The sequence below is a fragment of the Medicago truncatula genome, chromosome 6 (assembly GCF_003473485.1).
Source record: "Medicago truncatula cultivar Jemalong A17 chromosome 6, MtrunA17r5.0-ANR, whole genome shotgun sequence".
Classification (NCBI taxonomy): Eukaryota; Viridiplantae; Streptophyta; class Magnoliopsida; order Fabales; family Fabaceae; genus Medicago; species Medicago truncatula.
In genome coordinates this window covers 9,461,666-9,482,447 of record NC_053047.1, presented here as the reverse complement: position 1 = coordinate 9,482,447, position 20,782 = coordinate 9,461,666, and the positions used below count along the sequence as shown (strand labels likewise).

The 20,782-nt window shown below is 32.3% G+C and overlaps 1 protein-coding gene across 4 annotated transcripts; it reads left to right on the top strand.

Annotated features, from left to right (window-relative positions):
- The first annotated feature begins 9,604 nt into the window (after positions 1 to 9,604).
- LOC25495788 (alpha-L-arabinofuranosidase 1) lies at positions 9,605 to 20,312 on the top strand. 4 transcript variants are annotated; one of them, XM_013596032.3, is made up of 19 exons: positions 9,605 to 9,907; positions 10,626 to 11,449; positions 13,505 to 13,551; positions 13,733 to 13,875; positions 13,975 to 14,235; positions 14,479 to 14,597; positions 14,711 to 14,864; positions 15,418 to 15,487; positions 15,695 to 15,840; positions 16,498 to 16,543; positions 16,668 to 16,720; positions 16,836 to 16,989; positions 17,497 to 17,615; positions 17,708 to 17,782; positions 18,707 to 18,810; positions 18,961 to 19,017; positions 19,114 to 19,309; positions 19,819 to 19,962; positions 20,082 to 20,312. In XM_013596032.3, the coding sequence occupies exons 2-19, from the start codon at positions 11,403 to 11,405 to the stop codon at positions 20,175 to 20,177; spliced, it is 2,031 nt and encodes a 676-aa protein (XP_013451486.2). In that variant the 5' UTR covers positions 9,605 to 9,907; positions 10,626 to 11,402; the 3' UTR covers positions 20,178 to 20,312. The 4 variants fall into 4 exon arrangements, with proteins under 4 accessions (XP_013451486.2, XP_039691116.1, XP_039691115.1 ...); XM_039835181.1 differs by having other exon boundaries at positions 9,606 to 9,907; positions 12,222 to 13,551; XM_039835183.1 differs by lacking the exon at positions 13,505 to 13,551 and having other exon boundaries at positions 9,607 to 9,907.
- Positions 20,313 to 20,782: the final 470 nt, after the last annotated feature.

The window sequence follows — 20,782 nt, the reverse complement described above, 5'->3', positions numbered from 1 at the left end:
TAACCTTGTCCTTATCCTTTAAGAAATTTTATTATTTTTATATTATTTTTTTGGAACAAACTTATAACATTTCATTAGAAATCAAGGTATAACTACATGATGGTGCATCAATAAACAAGTGGGAGCTAGCATAAAATGACGATATTTTATTCAAGTCTGAGCGACCTAGTGACTTGCCTTCGATTAAACTCGACATTAGAGTTTTGAATATTAACATTAAACAATTGTTCACAAACATTCATAATACTACCAAATTCAATAATATCTCTAGTCCTTTCACGAAAATAATCTATAATCTTTTTCGAGTTGAGAGTGAAATCTATATTATCTAGTTTAAGGTCATCCACCCAGATCAGAGCATTATAGAGGCCCAACACCTCCTACATCTCTATAGACCAACTCTACTCAGCCCTGATTGGTGTTCACCACTCAACTGCCTTTCTGAATCACACTAACCATCTTCCAATCTTCTAATAAATGAGCAGCTCTTTCCAACATCATGGAGCACTATGTAACCAAGATGGTATGCTATTCTCTAATCTTGTTTGATTAACTTAACAATTTGTTTTGGAGTGTGTTTAGTACTAACCTCTTTTTTCTTCACTAGGTTATGATTGGACACTTTATGAGTATATTTAATGTGCCCTAAATTTTAGAAACAAGTGTCCCTTCCTCTCGTTAATTTCTGAATCTTCCTTCCTTCAATTCTTACACTGTGGTTGTCACGCTATTTTTAGTACACCCGATTCTGTTCAAAAAAATTGGAAGAACGAATGAATAACCCCTTTTATTTATTTATTTAATAAACTAAAGCAAAATAATCAAGGTATAGAATTACGAAAAAATGAGTAAAAAGAAGGATAATAAAAACATTTTTATGGCGAAATAATAAAAACATGAATATAAGTAAAAAAAACACACGCGTATTCCTTAATTTTATTTAACTAATTCGTTTTTAACAATTATGGTGGTTTAGTATTTTTATTGTCAATTTTATTATGAATTGTTTTTTTATTTGGCAAACTTGTCACCGCAATTTTGGCATACAAAGATGTCAATGTTTTTTTTTATTGTCCATTTTGTCATAATGAAGATGAGACTATTCTCCACCGTCTCCTCCATAGCTCTCGATCTGTCGCGGTTTGGCAGGGCGGTCGTTTCCCTGATCCAATTTTATTGTGCTTAGATGTGGATGTGGATAATATAGCTAAGGTAATCCACCACCACCAAATAGTGAAGGATATTGGGATCCTTGCACCTTTGATTATGTGAAATATTTTGTGTACAAGAAACAAACTAGTTTTTGACAATATTCATCCAAATATGCACTCGACTGTCGCGACAATATTTTCCCAACTTCTTCTTGCACACAAAGCTTTTGGTACTGACCCTTTGGTGACTCCTATTCCAAACCAAAGGATGGTGAGTTGGCAGCATGGGGACGAGGACATCATAATTTTCAATGTTGATGGAAGTGCTTTGAACAATTCAAGAAAGGCGAACTATGATGGGTTAATACGTAAGCACGATGGAAGATTCCTTCCTGGTTTCTTTGGTAGCGTGTGGATCTCAAATATTTTACATACTTAGATTCAAGCGTTGTTGAATAGTATAAAGTTATGTTGGGAGACAAGTTATAGAAAGCTTATATGTTTCTCCGACTCTCTTCATGTAGTACAGTTGCTGATGAAGGACATCTCGAGGTTTCATCATTATGCAAATATCTTGGAACTCATCCATAATTATCTTGTTAATTAAGGATTGGTTTATTTCTATTCAGCATGTCCTTCCGAAAGGAAACTATTGCGCTGATATCATTACTAAGTTGGGAGCTAATAGTAATACCTCATCTTCTAATATATATGAGTTGGTATGTTTAGGGCGTGTTTTGAATTTTTATTTTTAAGTACTTTTTGATATTTTGATCGAATAATATTGAATTTTAGAGCGATCTTGACAAAAAAAATCTAGAGGAAGTGGAAAACATACCTCTCCAATATGATCTAGAGTAAGTAGTAACTGTAATTAAAGCATTCCTTCGGTCGAAATTACTCACTCAATGTATCTATTTGAATTTGGACGACAAAACATATTTTTAAACTTATAATTTATAGCTTATAAGCTCGCATGGCTAAAAATAATATGTTTCCTAATTATCATTTTCTCATGATTTTATTACATATTTTTAGTGATTTATTGTGTTTTTTATAATGTTTTTTTTTATCAATGTGTTTTTTGATAAGTTAACTCATATAGCTTGTAACTCAAAATCTTTTTTCTCTCAATTTTACCTTTATTCTTATGAAAAAAATTAAATATTAATTAAATATTGTGTTTTATATCATTTCATATTTACAATCTAGTTTAACGGTGAAATTTACGATAACAATAAGCATCATCACGAAAAAAATAGCAATATGGCTTTTGTTGACGTCAAGTATGTATAAGTTCCAAGCTGCATGGCTATGAACGAGCACTAAAATTCAAGATCTACAATTGCAGGTGAATCAAGATACCCCAAGAATGTCCTAAGAATAAATTAAGTAGTAATTTGGCCAAAAATTTTCAAAGAAGTTGCTAAGAAATTTTCAAGATACTTCTTTTTAACTACTAGCTTAATGTGTGTTAAAAAGAAGTTGCTAAGAAATTTTAAGTTTCACTAAATGGAACTCAGCCAAAAGGGTTTCATTTCCGGTCAAGGCATACTCTCACACTCTCACAAAAGCCCAAACAATATTCAAAATAAAAAGTTATTTAATATTCACATGACCACTTAAAATAAATAAATAAATAAATTATATTATTTTTTCTTTAATAAAAAACAAACCAATAGTTGATTAGGATAATTTGGTAAGATAACATATCTCTTTCATTTAATTAATGTATTTCTTAATATGTGTGTGTAAAAACCTTAAACGACATTCATTTTAGAACGGAGTGAGTACAATTTTCTTTTTTGAACGATTATACAATTTTCTTAATATCTATGAAATTAGCAATAGACTCACGTATTATAGAACGGAAGAAGTACAACCTTGCCAACAAAAGAAAAACTAAATACGACCTTAAAAAGAATTAAGCCTCACAACAAGTTTTGATTTTGGACCTCAAGTTACGTTTGGCCGCCATGTAGACATGACATCGAATTTAATAGGCACATGCAATAATTTTAAAGGTAAATAATTGAATATAAGCATATATGTTAGTGTCCACACAACATTAAAAACGTGTTTGGTGTCTGCACCACACATTGATGACTATCAATCACCATTGTTTTTCTTAAATTATTATCAATCTTTATGTGTGTATTGTGTATCAATGCTTCATAGGTTTATGTAAATCAAATTTTCGCTAACTAACACATGCGATCTTCCTAGCTGATTATAATCCCTAATTCAAAAAAAATTGTGTTTAGATAAGGTGTGTGCACGCGCACGTATGCGTGCGTGCGTGACATGTGCATATGAATGCGAAAAAAATTAATTATGCTAGTGTGTAACTAATGTGATTCAAATTTAATTCTATATGTTTTACGCTTCTTAGTTACTATTTCAAAAAAAATAAAATTTAAATTAGAAGTTTTAATTATATGTAAACATTTTAATTATATGTAAGGTGTGTTTTAAAGTTACGACTTCAGTAGTGGTTGTTCTCATTTTGCTTTCGACATCCACTTTGCATTTAGTTGAGGCTCAAACAGTCAAGTTGGTCATAAATGTCTCTAGGTCATTCATTAGGGAAGCAAATCCTTGATACCTTCATGGGAGTTTTTTTCGAGGTAAATTCAAACTTCATCAAAATATTGATATTTTTTATTTTTAGGAGATTTAATATCTTCATTTTAACATATTGATTTTATTGTTTTAGGAGATAAGTCATGCTGGTGCAAGAGAAATGCATATTAACAAATTCATATGTTTTGTCATTGACATTCACGAAGAGAAATACTTTAATTAAAATAAACATATATTGTGGAAGAGAAATACATATTAACAAATTCATACGTTCTATCATTGACATTCACAAAGAGTGGCGCCAAAGAGGAACCCAGCTTCTGCTACAGCTGCCAATAGGGTTCCATTTCCAGCCTCTTTTAAAATTAAGGCACAAAGGCCTTAACAATATTCAAATAGGGTTGGACAGAAATTATATAAAGTTATTTAATAATCGCATAAGCACTTAAAATAAAGAAATGATTATGTTGTAAACTTAACTTTTTATATTAAGGTATAATAGGGTTTTTATTCTTAACCCTCTGGTTTTAAGGAGAAAAGGGGTTTTGGTAATCCAAAATTTTGTCGGGATCTAAGTAACTTAGGTCTGGCACTCCAAGGTTCCTCTCATGAAATTGATTTTTCCTCTCATGTTGCGTGCACTTAATTCAAACCTTTGGACCAATACGTGAGGCATGATCAAACGAGTCACGAGCCAGATTGTGAAACATATCAATGGAAGATGATGGGTATTGCTGATCACAGGAAAATCATAGTATTAAAAAGATAAAGGAAATTGAAGCAATGAAAGAAATTGTATTAGTTAGGATAGAGTTATATTACATGAAAATCATTCAGATAAGTAGAGTGGGTTAATGGATGCCCCGAAGCATCGCAATTTGTGATTATTTAGATATCTGGGTAGGCATGTTTGATTGCATTATAGAAAATAGGGTAATTTTCTAGTAAAAAAAAAATACAAAGGCTAATTAGGAAAGAAAAATAAAGAAAGTGCCAAATTAATGAGATGGTCGGTTAAGTGTTATTTGTTTTGAAAGGTAAAAAAGAAAAAGAAAAAAACAAAAAAAAACAAAAAAAAACTGAACTTGACACATTTATATAAGAATGACAATTTAGCAATATTTATACAAAGATTGCACACAAAGAATTATAAAAGGGACAAACCTATAAAAATAAAAAAGCTTACCTAGATATAAAGCTGTGAGATTTCTTTCACAGTCTTCATTTCCGACAGCTGCATATCTTAGGTTGAATGGTTCAGGAAACGGTATCCAAGCTTATCCTACCGACATCTACATATCTTAGGTTAAATGGTTCAGGAAACGGTGTCCAAGCTTATCCTACAAAGGTGAAAGATATTTTGTCATGGCCTATTCCTAAATCTCTTAATTTTAAAAGAGGCTGGAAATGGAACCCTATTGGTAGCTGTAGCAGAAGCTGGGTTCCTCTTTGGCGCCACTCTTTGTGAATGTCAATGACAGAACGTATGAATTTGTTAATATGTATTTCTCTTCCACAATATATGTTTATTTTAATTAAAGTATTTCTCTTTGTGAATGTCAATGACAAAACATATGAATTTGTTAATATGCATTTCTCTTTCACCAGCATGATTTATCTCCTAAAACAATAAAATCAATATGTTAAAATGAAGATATTAAATCTTCTAAAAATAAAAAATATCAATATTTTGATGAAGTTTGAATTTATCTCAAAAAAAACTCCCATGAAGGTATCAAGGATTTGCTTCCCTAATTAATGAATGACCTAGAGGCATTTATGACCAACTTGACTGTTTGAGCCTCAACTAAATGCAAAGTGGATGTCGAAAGCAAAATGAGAACAACCACTACTGAAGTCGTAACTTTAAAACACACCTTACATATAATTAAAATGTTTACATATAATTAAAACTTCTAATTTTTATTTTTTTTTTGAAATAGCAACTAAGAAGCGTAAAACATATAGAATTAAATTTGAATCACATTAGTTACACACTAGCATAATTAATTTTTTTCGCATTAATATGCACATGTCACGCACGCACGCATACGTGCGCGTGCACACACCTTATCTAAACACAAATTTTTTTGAATTAGGGATTATAATCAGCTAGGAAGATCGCATGTGTTAGTTAGCGAAAATTTGATTTACATAAACCTATGAAGCATTGATACACAATACACACATAAAGATTGATAATAATTTAAGAAAAACAATGGTGATTGATAGTCATCAATGTGTGGTGCAGACACCAAACACGTTTTTAATGTTGTGTGGACACTAACATATATGCTTATATTCAATTATTTACCTTTAAAATTATTGCATGTGCCTATTAAATTCGATGTCATGTCTACATGGCGGCCAAACGTAACTTGAGGTCCAAAATCAAAACTTGTTGTGAGGCTTAATTCTTTTTAAGGTCGTATTTAGTTTTTCTTTTGTTGGCAAGGTTGTACTTCTTCCGTTCTATAATACGTGAGTCTATTGCTAATTTCATAGATATTAAGAAAATTGTATAATCGTTCAAAAAAGAAAATTGTACTCACTCCGTTCTAAAATGAATGTCGTTTAAGGTTTTTACACACACATATTAAGAAATACATTAATTAAATGAAAGAGATATGTTATCTTACCAAATTATCCTAATCAACTATTGGTTTGTTTTTTATTAAAGAAAAAATAATATAATTTATTTATTTATTTATTTTAAGTGGTCATGTGAATATTAAATAACTTTTTATTTTGAATATTGTTTGGGCTTTTGTGAGAGTGTGAGAGTATGCCTTGACCGGAAATGAAACCCTTTTGGCTGAGTTCCATTTAGTGAAACTTAAAATTTCTTAGCAACTTCTTTTTAACACACATTAAGCTAGTAGTTAAAAAGAAGTATCTTGAAAATTTCTTAGCAACTTCTTTGAAAATTTTTGGCCAAATTACTACTTAATTTATTCTTAGGACATTCTTGGGGTATCTTGATTCACCTGCAATTGTAGATCTTGAATTTTAGTGCTCGTTCATAGCCATGCAGCTTGGAACTTATACATACTTGACGTCAACAAAAGCCATATTGCTATTTTTTTCGTGATGATGCTTATTGTTATCGTAAATTTCACCGTTAAACTAGATTGTAAATATGAAATGATATAAAACACAATATTTAATTAATATTTAATTTTTTTCATAAGAATAAAGGTAAAATTGAGAGAAAAAAGATTTTGAGTTACAAGCTATATGAGTTAACTTATCAAAAAACACATTGATAAAAAAAAACATTATAAAAAACACAATAAATCACTAAAAATATGTAATAAAATCATGAGAAAATGATAATTAGGAAACATATTATTTTTAGCCATGCGAGCTTATAAGCTATAAATTATAAGTTTAAAAATATGTTTTGTCGTCCAAATTCAAATAGATACATTGAGTGAGTAATTTCGACCGAAGGAATGCTTTAATTACAGTTACTACTTACTCTAGATCATATTGGAGAGGTATGTTTTCCACTTCCTCTAGATTTTTTTTGTCAAGATCGCTCTAAAATTCAATATTATTCGATCAAAATATCAAAAAGTACTTAAAAATAAAAATTCAAAACACGCCCTAAACATACCAACTCATATATATTAGAAGATGAGGTATTACTATTAGCTCCCAACTTAGTAATGATATCAGCGCAATAGTTTCCTTTCGGAAGGACATGCTGAATAGAAATAAACCAATCCTTAATTAACAAGATAATTATGGATGAGTTCCAAGAGATTTGCATAATGATGAAACCTCGAGATGTCCTTCATCAGCAACTGTACTACATGAAGAGAGTCGGAGAAACATATAAGCTTTCTATAACTTGTCTCCCAACATAACTTTATACTATTCGACAACGCTTGAATCTAAGTATGTAAAATATTTGAGATCCACACGCTACCAAAGAAACCAGGAAGGAATCTTCCATCGTGCTTACGTATTAACCCATCATAGTTCGCCTTTCTTGAATTGTTCAAAGCACTTCCATCAACATTGAGAATTATGATGTCCTCGCCCCCATGCTGCCAACTCACCATCCTTTGGTTTGGAATAGGAGTCACCAAATGGTCAGTACCAAAAGCTTTGTGTGCAAGAAGAAGTTGGAAAAATTTTGTCGCGACAGTCGCGAGTGCATATTTGCACGAATATTGTCACAAACTAATTTGTTTCTTGTACACAAAATATTTCACATAATCAAAGGTGCAAGGATCTCAATATCCTTCACTATTTGGTATGGTGGATTACCTTAGCTATATTATCCACATCCACATCTAAGCACAATGAAATTGGATCAGGGAAACGACAGCCCTGCCAAACCGCGGTAGATCGAGAGCTATGGAGGAGACGGTGGAGAATAGTCTCATCTTCATTATGATAAAATGGACAATAAAAAAAAACATTGACACTTTTGTACGTCAAAACTGCGGTGACAAGTTTGCCAAATAAAGAAACAATTCACAATAAAATTGACAATAAAAGTACTAAACCACACAATTGTTAAAAACGAATTAGTTAAATCTTGATGTGCACCTTGGAAGAATACATTACTAGTGCACTTTGCTGGAAAAAATATGGTGGCAAATTCTTTGAAACAAGATTAAGAAAGTTTATTGGGCGAGAGATCCATCTTGTGGATCTTTATGCATGGTTCACTTTACATAGAGGAAGATTATAAAAATGCATTGTTTGCTATAATATAAGTTGAAATTGATTTCACTAGTCACTGTCGATGTGTTAGGGCTTGTTTTGAATTTGGAGTGTGAAAGATTTAGCTCATGTTCAACATCTAAATCTAAAGATGTGGGGCAAAAATCACTAGTCGTCACTTTGACAATCACAATATAGCACATAAGTGAGGAAGAGTTTGGGAAGATCACGAAACAAGTAAACAACTAGGGCATGATACTCAGTCTTAGCGGAAGAACAAGACACAATAGTTTGTTGCTTCGATTTCCAAGTAATACCAACAAAAAAACAAAAACCAGAGATTGATTTATGGGTGTCAATGCAACAAACCCAGCCATCATTGGCAAATCCTAATAAGACATGCAATTCAAAATTGCGAGCGAAAAATAAGCCTTGACCTGGAGAATTTTTAAGATGTAATAGCATATGCATTGCAACTTAATTTGTAGTAAACTTTTGTTGGTCACGCCATGAATTAACTGAGTCGCTAGGTAGCAAATGCGCAATATTTGATCTGGTGGTGTTAAAATATAAAAGACGGCCAATGAGACGCCTATAGGTAGTAACATGACATAAAATAGTAAAGTGAAGAACAAATTGCTGGAGGAAGGAGTTCATATTGTTGTTCTTTCTTGTTGCGAAATCATAGAGAAAACTCTATTCATACTTGGTAATTTTAAACTAATAAGTTTTAAATTACAAGCTAATTGAATTAGTTTGTCAAGAAACACAATAGCTAATAAAAATAAGTTATAAACTCATGAAAAATTAATATATAACAAAGTATATCATTTTAAGCAATATTAGTGATTATAAGCTAAAAAATAACTATAAACTCATGAAAAATTCAAAATTAATATTTACAAGTTATTGGTAATAAGCTAAAAAATTGTTTTGTCTAACACTTACGAAGAGACACACAGGTCGAGTAATTTTAACCGAAGAATATTTAATTTACACTTCCAAACCACTTTAGTTCAAGACACAGAGTCATTTGGTGATACCGAAGAAGTATGTTTCACACGTCCTCTATATTTTGTTTAAGCATCCAATAATATTAGTACATCGTCTGCACTAAAACAAACAAACAAACAAGAAAGAGATAAGACAGACGCCGTATATAGGAAGCACACCCCCGCACACAACAAACAACACCACAACAGCCAGAAAACACAAACTGGCTATAATTCTATCAAAAACTCTTAAAAAAATTGAAATAATTAAATATAATAATTTGAAATGAAATGAATTAAAATAGATTAGAACCCTAAATTCCCAAATCAAAATCGATCTCATCCTTCTTCAATATTGTGATCATGTTCATAGTTACTGGAACAACATCGTACTCTCTCCCAATGGAGACAGTGGACTCTGTAGTTATTGTTACTGGAACTAGTTCAAGAAACAATGAAGTTGTTCATGCTGGAATTTATTATCTTCATCATTCTTTTGAGGTTCGTTTGTTTCTTCTTCATCTTGTTGTTAAAGTTTTGATTTTTATGTAACCCCGTTTGAGAAATTTCTTGTTTTTATGTATTGGAATTGTGACCTAATTGCTTTAACCAAAAATGATTGAGTTGAAATTGGGTATGAATTGAAGGGTGTGATGAGAATTAGGTACAATTCAAATTTTAAGCAGTTTTTTTGAGGGACTATCCCAAAAATGAATGATATTTGTAAATTTAGGGAGCATTGGAAGTTGAGGTCTTTGAAAACATTGGGGTAAATTGGTATAGTTGGGTCAATTGAAGTTATATGTTAGCAAACATAGTTATATTCAATACTTGCTTTAGATTTCATAAATTTTAACTCTTGCAGTAAATAAATTACCTTGGTCTAGGACGGATTTTTACAAGGTTTTAAATTTCCCTTTTCTGTCTCGGTAATGTTTTGTGTTGGTTGATATTGCATAAATTTGTGACTTAATGTGAATCATGTGCCAACAATCGCTGTCAGGATGTAGTCGTGAACACATCAAAAACCTTGATGTAGTTATGGCTGCACACATTAATTTAAAACCTTCGGGTATTCTTTCTGCTTGCAAATTGAAAGTAAGTGATAGTTTTCGGCTAGAACTTATGTTTTCACATCTTATCACATACTTGTGTATTTTTATTTGCTTAGGCTTTTTCCCTTTTTTTGTTTAGAATTTGATTAAGTCTGCTTTTACAGGTGATTTTTTGCGTAAAGGCAAACTTTATACAATAACTGAGGCTATAGCAAAATTCAGACATTATCTTCTGGGTCAGAAATTCATTATTAGAATCGCTGACTGAGCAAACCATCCAGACTCCTGAACAGCAGAAATGGCTCCATATGTTCTTAGGCTTTGATTTTTCCATTGAATAAAAGCCTGGAAAGAACAATGTTGCTGCAGATGCACTACCTAGATCTTTCTTTGCTCTGTCTGGACCGGACCTACCTCGTCTCTCATCACGCTTATTAATGCTGCCATTAATGAGGATCCACATTGGTTCGGAGTCAAGCAAGCTTGTATGCAAGATGCAGGACCTCATCCTTTTTATCATGTCAAAAATGGTATCTTACTTTGGAAGTCCAGATTGGTGGTTCCTGATTCAAACTATATTGGAGGAATTTCACTCCTCTATTTTAGTTGGCCACTCAGGTATTGCTCGGACAAAAGCAAGGGTTGCTGCACAATTTTTCTGGTCATCCTTGGCCAGTGATGTTCGAAAATTTGTGTCAAATTGCTTGGTATGTCAAAAGGCTAAATCTGCCACATCTGCTCCTGCCCGGTTACTTCAACCCTTACCAATCCCCTCTCTTATTTGGGACGATATATCGATGGATTTTATTACTGCTTACCACCTGCTAATGGTTTCACAGTTATAGTTGTTGTGGTGGACAGACTTTCCAAGTATGGACATTTCTCACCTCTAAAAAGTGATTACACCAGCCAAAAATGAAGTTGGTGTGTTTCAAGAAACAATGAAGTTGTTCATGCTGGTATTTATTATCCTCGGTATTCTTTTAAGGTTGGTGTGTTTCTTCTTCATCTCGTTGTTAAAATTTTGATTTTTATGTAACCCCATTTGAGAAATTTCCTGTTTTAATGTTTTGATTGTTGTTAAAACTTGGTATTGTGTTAGAGTTTTGATTTTTATGTAACCCCATTAGAGAAAGTTCATGTTTTGATTGTTGTTGGTTGCTAAGAAAATACAAATTGGGTATTGGAATTGTGATCTAATTGCTTTAACCAAAAATGATTGAGTTTATATGGTAGCATTGGAATTTGGAATTTGGAAGTTGAGGTCATTGAAACTCAATGCTTTTACTTGTGTTGAACTACTTTCAGCACAAATCATGACATGGTATTTTCATTGATAGGAATGACAACAACATAGGATTTGATTTCAGGAATATCAATGAGAATCCATTGATTTTCCATTTGTAAATCAGATCCAGAATTTCCTATCCATTGACTAGACCACCAAGTTTTGAGCCTAAAAACACTAACAAAGTTTTTCCATTAAAACTACCTAAAGAGTTCATCAATCTATCAGAAGGGGTTTCATGGGAGAATCCAAAGAAACCACCTTTGCGAGAAAAAGCATGAACATGTTGAACAAGTGAAGGTGGTGCATTTGATTCAGAGGTTTTGCATATAGCAGAGACAGAACTAAAAGGAACACTGTTAGGAACATCATGGAACAAAGGAACACCTTTCACAGTAAATGAGCTCTTTAATTCTTCATTCTTCAGATAGGCTTATGAAGCGTTGGCTTATGCTATGAGTTTACTGAGTAGGTACATGGAAAATCAAGGAAAGCTGAATTCGGAGGCTATGAAATGGATCTTCAGATATTTGAAAGAAACATAAGTTGGTTTACTGTATTTATGCCATGATGGCATATCAGAAATGTCAATGGTTTTGTTGATTGAGATTATGCCACCTGCTTGGATTCTACAAGATATATGACAACTAAAGTAGGATACACGTGGCCAAGGTTTAAAATAACGGTCGCGGTCCAGGTCGTGTAAAGGATTTCATGATTTCGGCTGTTAAGGATTTTGCTTTCTGAATTGTAGTCACTGCGGTGTGAATCAATCACAACACACTGCTTTCTGAATTGTAGTCACCGCGGTGTGAATCAATCACAACACACTCTTGTCCTGTTACAATACAATTTAGTAGTATCTAGTCATTTCATAACAGAGAATTTGAAATTCATTTTTACTTTATAAAATGTGAATCCTGTCAAATCAATTTTTGGCCCAGCTAATGATAGGCTTCTAGAGCAAAAGGAAACAAAGAAGGAGGTAATTTGAAAGTTCATGTTTTTATGTATTGGAATTGTGACCTAATTGCTTTAACCAAAAATGATTGAGTTTAAATGTGTAAGATTATTGATTTGCCTTGCTTCAGATATCTGGGTAACCAAATATGAGCAATTTGAATTTTGGTCTCTATTTTTTTTTTTAAAATACGCCCTTGCAAATAATTACGTCTTTTAAAGTAGTGCCTAAACCCATTTAAGAGATGATTTGGCAGAATGTCGCATATATAACAGTTGTTGACTGTGCAACTTTTGTCACTTGACGTTTATGTGTCAATTCTCGTAATTTTAAAATTTTAAAAATCTTCACAATGACAATTTTAAATTATTTAAATGTGAAAGAATGATCGATTAAAAAAGAGATAAACTCTACAGTCAACCCAAAGAAGTTAAAATATTGAGCTTTATTATTTTATCCTACAATTGACTTTTCAGAGATTTTCTTTCCAACTATTAAATAACTCCAATTTTAGGACTAATGAAGAAGTATGAAGATGACGTTCTGTTTTTATGGAAAAAAAATTAAAGAATCCAAAGCTTCCCTTTAAGGAGTTGAACAAATGGTTCACGTATTTACCATTTCTAGCATATAAACTTAGATCAAATATTCCATTATTAATTGATAGAATCATTCACACTCAAAAGTCATTGAGAGTCCATTTAAAGGCATCAGAATTTGCATCTAAGCATATACATCTCATACTCAAAACTCTGAAATCTTCACTCACTTCAAACAATGTCATCTTTCTTCAGCTTTTCTCAGCTACAAATCCTTTCTTTCTCCAACAATGTCATCTCAGGTAAACCTTCACATTCTCATCATACTTTTTCACAAGTCCACTATATCATACACAGTTTGTAGCTTATAAACTTGGATCAAATATTTATTTCTTAATTCATAGGCTCACTCACACTCAAATATATTTTAGTTTAAATATAATTTTAATGTTTTTTCTTTCTTTCTTTCTTTCACATTTACAGTGCACTTGAAAGCCATGTATCTATTATGTATCATTTTGATGGCATTCGATCCAACTGAGGGTCAAACAGCCAAGTTGGTAATCAATGCTTCTCGGTCATCAGGGATGCAAATCCCTGATACCTTCATGGGAGTGTTTTTTGAGGTAAGTTCAATTTTTATATTTTTCTTTTCTTCTTTTTTATTCCTACAGAATTTATTCATATATTGTTATATTTTATCATTTTTTTTTTCGTTTTTTAAGGAGATTAATCACGCTGGTGCTGGTGGACTTTGGGCGGAGCTCGTAAACAACAGAGGTTTTGAAGCTGAGGGAGAAAAAGTTCCTTCCAGTTTGCATCCATGGGAAGTTATTGGAGACAAACCGGCAATTGTTGTATCTATTGACCAGACTTCCGTCTTCCAGCGTAACAGGAATGCATTGAGGATGGAGGTACACTGTGACCACTCCAGTTCATGCCTACCTGATGGGGTTGGCATCTCTAATCCTGGATTCTGGGGCATGGTGAGATAATTTATTAGCTACTTGAAAAATGTAAAAGTTTATAATTTTGAAATTTTAATAAATAACAACCATTGATACATGTGACTTTTTAATGATCTGGCATTACTATTGATTTATAGTGTAAACGATTGTATACATGATTTAAGTCAAACTTATAAAATACTTTATAGTGTTTTGGCTTATTTAATCAAAAGGCTTTTGTAAATTTTTTGACACAATTTCTTTCTCTCTTTCTATTTACAGAATATTGAGAAGGGGAAGAAATACAAAGTGGTTTTTTATGTTCGTTCAACAGAAGGAATTGATCTAAAAGTTTCATTTGTTGGAACAAATGGTGGAAAATTGGCTTCAAGTGAGATCAGGTTGCAAAGACTCTCTATACACAATGAATTATATTTTCCTTTGCTTTTATTTATTTATTTATTGAGTGATTGAATACAAATTATAGTAACATAGTCTGGTCTATATGTTTCAGTGGCGTTGGTGTAAATGCATCAACATGGAGAAGGGTGGAACGTGTGCTGGAGGCCACCGAAACTAACCACTACTCAAGCCTTCAAATTACGGCAACCGGGAAAGGGACTGTGTGGTTAGACCAAGTATCGGCTATGCCGTTGGACACTTATAAGGTACGTATTTGAAGCGATTTTTAGTGTTTCGAGTAAAATGGTCTTTGGCAACTATTTTTAGTACGCTACTTAAGGTTTTATATCACAGTTGTGTAGATCTATTAAGAAAAATTGTGGTAAAATACTGTCAATGCATCTGCAATTACGGTTGTGATATAGTAGGTACACATAAAAACCAAGCCGTCATACTCAAAATCGCAGTAGCAGACCTTTTTTTCTTTCAAAAATCTTAACATTGACTTATGCGGTTGCAACCGCTGTCTATATACAGTTGCAGAGACATAAAAAACCTTGACATTGCACCCACAGTCGCAGTTGCCTTTTTTTTTCCCTTCTAATATAAGCTTGACATCAGGCGATGCAGCTACAATTGTAGTTTTTTGCTATACAATCATGGATACATCAAAAACGTTGACATCATAGTCACAATTGTAGTTGCAAATCCTTTTTCTAAAACTATGATTTCAATGTACTTTTCAATTGATTTGCTTTAATTCACTTTCCATTTCCTTCTCATTACTTTGAAGCTCATGACTTTGTTTTCTTGTCATAGGGACATGGCTTCCGTATGGATCTTTTTCAGATGGTGGCAGAATTAAAACCAAGAGTATTTAGATTTCCAGGTATACATCAAGTTTTAGTATTACTTTATGGTTTTACCTTGTTATTATTGCATAACATATCTTAACCGAAAGAGCTAAGGAAAGATGCTCTGTCCCTTTCATTATTGCAAGTTGTTACAATTGTTGGTCCTTTAACAAGTGGTCCACCATTTTGTTGTACCTATAATGCTGTTTTCATTTTTTTTGTTTCATTGCAATGTAATATAGGTGGCTGTTATGTTGAAGGAAATGTGTTAAAAAATGCATTTCAATGGAAACAAACAGTTGGACCTTGGGAGAACAGACGTGGTCACTATGGTGATATTTGGGATTATTGGACGGATGATGGCTTTGGTTTTTTTGAGGGTCTCCAAGTATGTATCTTCTTCTAGTTACTTTACTATTATTATGATGATTATGATATGGCATCATTTTTTAGCCAAGTATAGTAGTAATCCACCTTCCCAGTAGTTAAAATTCACCTGTTATCAATCTTGTTAGAATCATATCTAATCGATCAGTTCAGTCAGTTCAATTGGGAATCGGCAAATCTGTCGATTGGTTTAACCACAATTAGTTTATAATCTTTTTGAATCGGATCAAACCGGGTGGAATCGATTTGAACCACAGGTCAATAATTCAATTGAACTGTTTGTTTTTCTTTTCTTTTTTTATAAACAAACTTTTTTGGTACTTATTTAATCATATATTAGTCGTTTGTTTCATACGTGATTTAGCTAATTAAACCAGTTGAATAATCATTCATCGGTCTCACTAGGCCGACCTCTGGATCTGATTCTAACAACATTGTTGGTATCCTTCCATATATCTATACAAACATTCATTGTTTGAGTTTTCATAACTGGATCGAATCAAACCAAACCAATCAGTTGAATTGGTAGAACCAATTGAACCATGACTTAGATATCACGCCGGACGACTAATGAACCTACCAAATTTTAGTTTTTTGTAAACACCTCCCTCCAATCATTCAATTGAAAGTTGTAATACTCTCCATTTTTTCTAAGCAGCTAGCGGAGGATCTTAATGCATTGCCAATATGGGTTTTTAACAATGGTATTCTTCTTGTCCTAGATATGTTCTTTTCATCTTTTTTAGACCAAGAATTAGTAGTGATTCAATTTCCTTTTTTTGAGGTACAAATTGTGTCTTGATCTTTAAAATATATATCTTATTTTAGGTATCAGCCATAGTGAACAAGTTAATGTCTCTGCCATTTCACCATTTGTACAAGTATGGCCTTTTTTTTTCTAACTTAAATATAATTTATTAATAATTTCCTCAATTTCTTTTCTTATAAACTTTCATAGTTATTGATCATCACTTCCAATCTTGATTATATTTTTAGGATGCCCTTGATGGTATTGAGTTTGCTATAGGAAGTCCCACTTCAAGGTGGGGTTCCATTAGAGCTTCTATGGGACACCCTCAACCTTTCAACCTAAAATATTTAGCAGTTGGAAATGAAGACTGTCAAAATAATCTCATACCTATCTATCAAGGTAGCCTTTTTATATTTTTATAAGTTTGACAATTTTCTGGTATATTAAGAAAAGTTAGTGGTGTATTTAATGTGTACACTATTTTTATAAATATTACTAAATCATCAGTTATATATAAATGTGCCAAGTTCTAATATTTTTATCTATCAAGACAAATTGTAGTGTAGGGGTAATGAGAAAGAATGATAAATGTTTTGTATGACAAAACTAATAAATATACTTAGCAATTTGAAAATGCAGTCATATTTAGAGACAAATTTTTTTTGACTTAGGGTTTATAAGCGAAAAATTGATTTACATCAACCTGTGAAGTACTGACATATACTACTTGGACACATTTAATAATTTAAGAAAAACAATGGTGATTTGAAGTGATCAATGTGCGGTCTAGACACCAAATACACTTTTAATTCGAAGTGTCAATGTTATAAACATTATTGATTTCCTTAATTTCACACTTCCATTATTTTTTCTTCCTAAATTGGCTTTGTATTTTGGATTGACCAGGAAATTACCCTGTTTTTTATGAGGCAATCAAACGTGTGTACCCAGATATTCAAATCATCACAAACTGTGATGCTTCTAAGCAACCATTAACTCACCCTGCAGATTTGTATGACTATCATGTAATATTTAATATTCTAACTAGCACATTTTCTTTTATTTGCTTCACTTGTATTTATCCTTCTAATACTTTATTATATGATTTTCTTATCAGCATTACTCACTCACCGCCAATGACATGTTTCACAAGGCTGAAGATTTTGATCATGCGTCCCGCACTGGTCCAAAGGTTTGAAGATCCTTATCAAATATATTCAATTTATAACTTACATTCATGTGAAAAAAAACCAAAATGGCCGAATTTCACTATCAAAACTCTATTTTTGAGTAAAAAAAATCTATTTTTATGAAAGATTTAAGGCATAGGAAAATATATGAAATTTATATTTAAGGCATGATTGGTGTCCTACATGTGCCAGTGTTGGACACTATAACATATGTAGTTACATTCAATAACTTTGTTTTTCAAACTATTGCATGTGTAATATATCGGTGTTAGTGTTGGCGTCATGTCAGCATGTCGGCCAAACATAACTTGAGGCTCAAAACTAAAACTTGCTGTGAGGCTTAATTTTTTTATGGTTCTAACTTGTATTACCTTTTATAGACATAATTAAATAAAATTACAATAATGGTCTAATTATTAGTTCATAAACAAATGAGTACAATATATAGTACAACAATGGGGGTGCAAAAGGGGTCTTTCAAAAGTGACCAAGTATTTAAAACAAAAGTGGACCCATCAGTAAGTTATTAGTGATTGCTCAATAAGACCCTCAAACTGCTCACAATTTCAGGAAAATGCCCATTGGGAGTTATGACCCGATCGGGTTTTACTTTCAAAAAGTCCCGATCGAGAGTTACGATCCGATCGGTTGAGCAATTTAAGGGGCTTATTGAGAATACTCTCCTAAGATATTTGTGGGAACTGGCCTAAAGCAATGGTTTTAATGAACTACCCTTGGGCCAGCCCTGCCATGTCCAATGTCTCTGTATTATGTGGAAGGGCCGTTTTCTTAATATGACAGTAGGAGAAGTAATTATAAACTATTATATCTTATTAATAAAGTAGCTGGACTCGAATACTTGATGAATTTCATTTATGGATGAATCGTTAGACTGAACGGTGTTCGAATCCTGACGAAATGTTCAGGCTTTTGTGAGCGAGTATGCCTTAATTAAGGAAGATGCTGGAAATGGAACCCTGTTGGCAGCTGTAGCAGAAGCTGGTTTCCTGATTGGCTTAGAGAAAAACAGGTTTAGTCAAACTTTTCTTTGAAACTTCTTATTTCACACACATCTTATTTCACACACACTAAGCTATTAGATAAATAGTTATGAATATGAGCTGTCAGTTAAGTTCACTTCATTACAACTTGTCTTTAAAAATTTTATTTTTTGATGCAGTGATGTTGTCAGCATGGTTAATTATGCTCCCCTCTTTGTGAATACCAATGATAGGAAGTATGTAACTATTGATATGTGAAGTATTTTACATAAGTATTTTTCTTCAATCCAAAATTGATAATCAAGCATTATTTGATTTTCAATTGTAATTAGGTGGACTCCAGATGCAATTGTATTTGATTCTCACCAAGTGTATGGAATTCCAAGCTATTGGTTGATTAAGCTTTTCAAGGAATCAAGTGGAGCCACATTTTTAAATTCAACTCTTCAGACTGATTCTCCTACACTTGCTGCATCTGCAATTTCATGGAAATCTTCTGTAGATGGTACATCGATTTTAAGGATTAAGGTAAAATAGGTTCTCTTCAGCTTATTTACTTTTTGACCTTAAATATCTAACATTAATCATTTTTGGCCTTGGATATATTAGAATCTATCGTTATAGTCTCTGTGTTCACCCAAATTAATAAAACAGTCCTCGTATGTATCTTTTGTTTGTCGATTTATTCATCAACTGTTGGTCAATGAAATTAGAAGAACAATCCTCGAATATATTATAATCTGTCATTATAGTCCGTGAGTTCACCCAAATTAGAAGAACATTCCTTGAATGTATCTTTCATTTGTCAATTTTTTCATCAACTGTGTCTTTTATTAGTTTATATGATAATCAAATGTGTCATATGTTAATCAATTTGGTCAATGAAATGACTAATAGAAGATACACTCAATCAATGATGTTTGTAGTTTCAGTTACAATAATGTCATTGTGTGACACATTTAAGGACATGAATAAGTATTTCCTCTTCTTGTGCTGTAATTGAATTTCTCATATGAAAGAAGCTGATGACTTTGCAGGTTGCAAACTTGGACAAGAAAGCAGTGATTATTGAGATTTCTATTGAAGGGTTGGAATCAAGTGTGAGTTTTTCAAAGTTAACAAAAACAGTGCTAACATCATCCAATCCAATGGATGAGAACTCTTTTTCAGAGCCAAACAAGGTACTGATTCATATAGTTAATTTCCTTTCCTTTTTTAAATTAGTTATGTTGTCAACTTGTCTTGGTGAGTGTTTGTTATGTGAACAGTATATGTGTAACGATGTTTTTTGTACACGCAGGTGGTGCCGAAGGAAAGCCTAATTCAGAATGCTGGGAAGATCATAAATGTCCATATAGATCCAGTTTCAGTTACTTCATTTGATTTTAACATGTAATTAATCACAGTGAAGTCATCCTCCCACGTGAAGTAGTCACAGTGTGTCATTTTTATCTCCAACATAGTCAGCAAAATATTAATAATACATTGTTTAATATACCGTTCTAATTAAATATACTTTGATCTCTGCAAATAATTTGTTTTTTTTTTTTTTTTTTGCTTTTAGTCTTGAAAATTTTAATTTTATTTTTAGTCCTTTTAATTAAATATACTTTTTAGTTCATATAAGAATTAGTCTTCACAGGGAAAATCCTGATTAACAAACCTATGAATTTTCTTGCAATCAAGGATAGGCTGGCTAGTTTTTGGCAACCAGGAAAGGGTGTCAAAATCAGCTGAGAGTGAAAATCAAGTTACTGTTTAGAATCAAATGTCATATAACCACATTTATCAACTGGTACATAGTTTTCGCTCGGCAGTTATCAAATGTCAAAACTATTTTGAAGAAGGTATTGGAGTCGTTATTATATGGAAAAGTTGACGAAAACTTATCATTGGACAACTTGCAAAGTAATCTCTGTCAAAATTTATCAGAAATAAAATACTTATTAGTCCTAGATGACATTTGGAATGAGAGTCATCAAAAAAGGATTGAATTGAGTA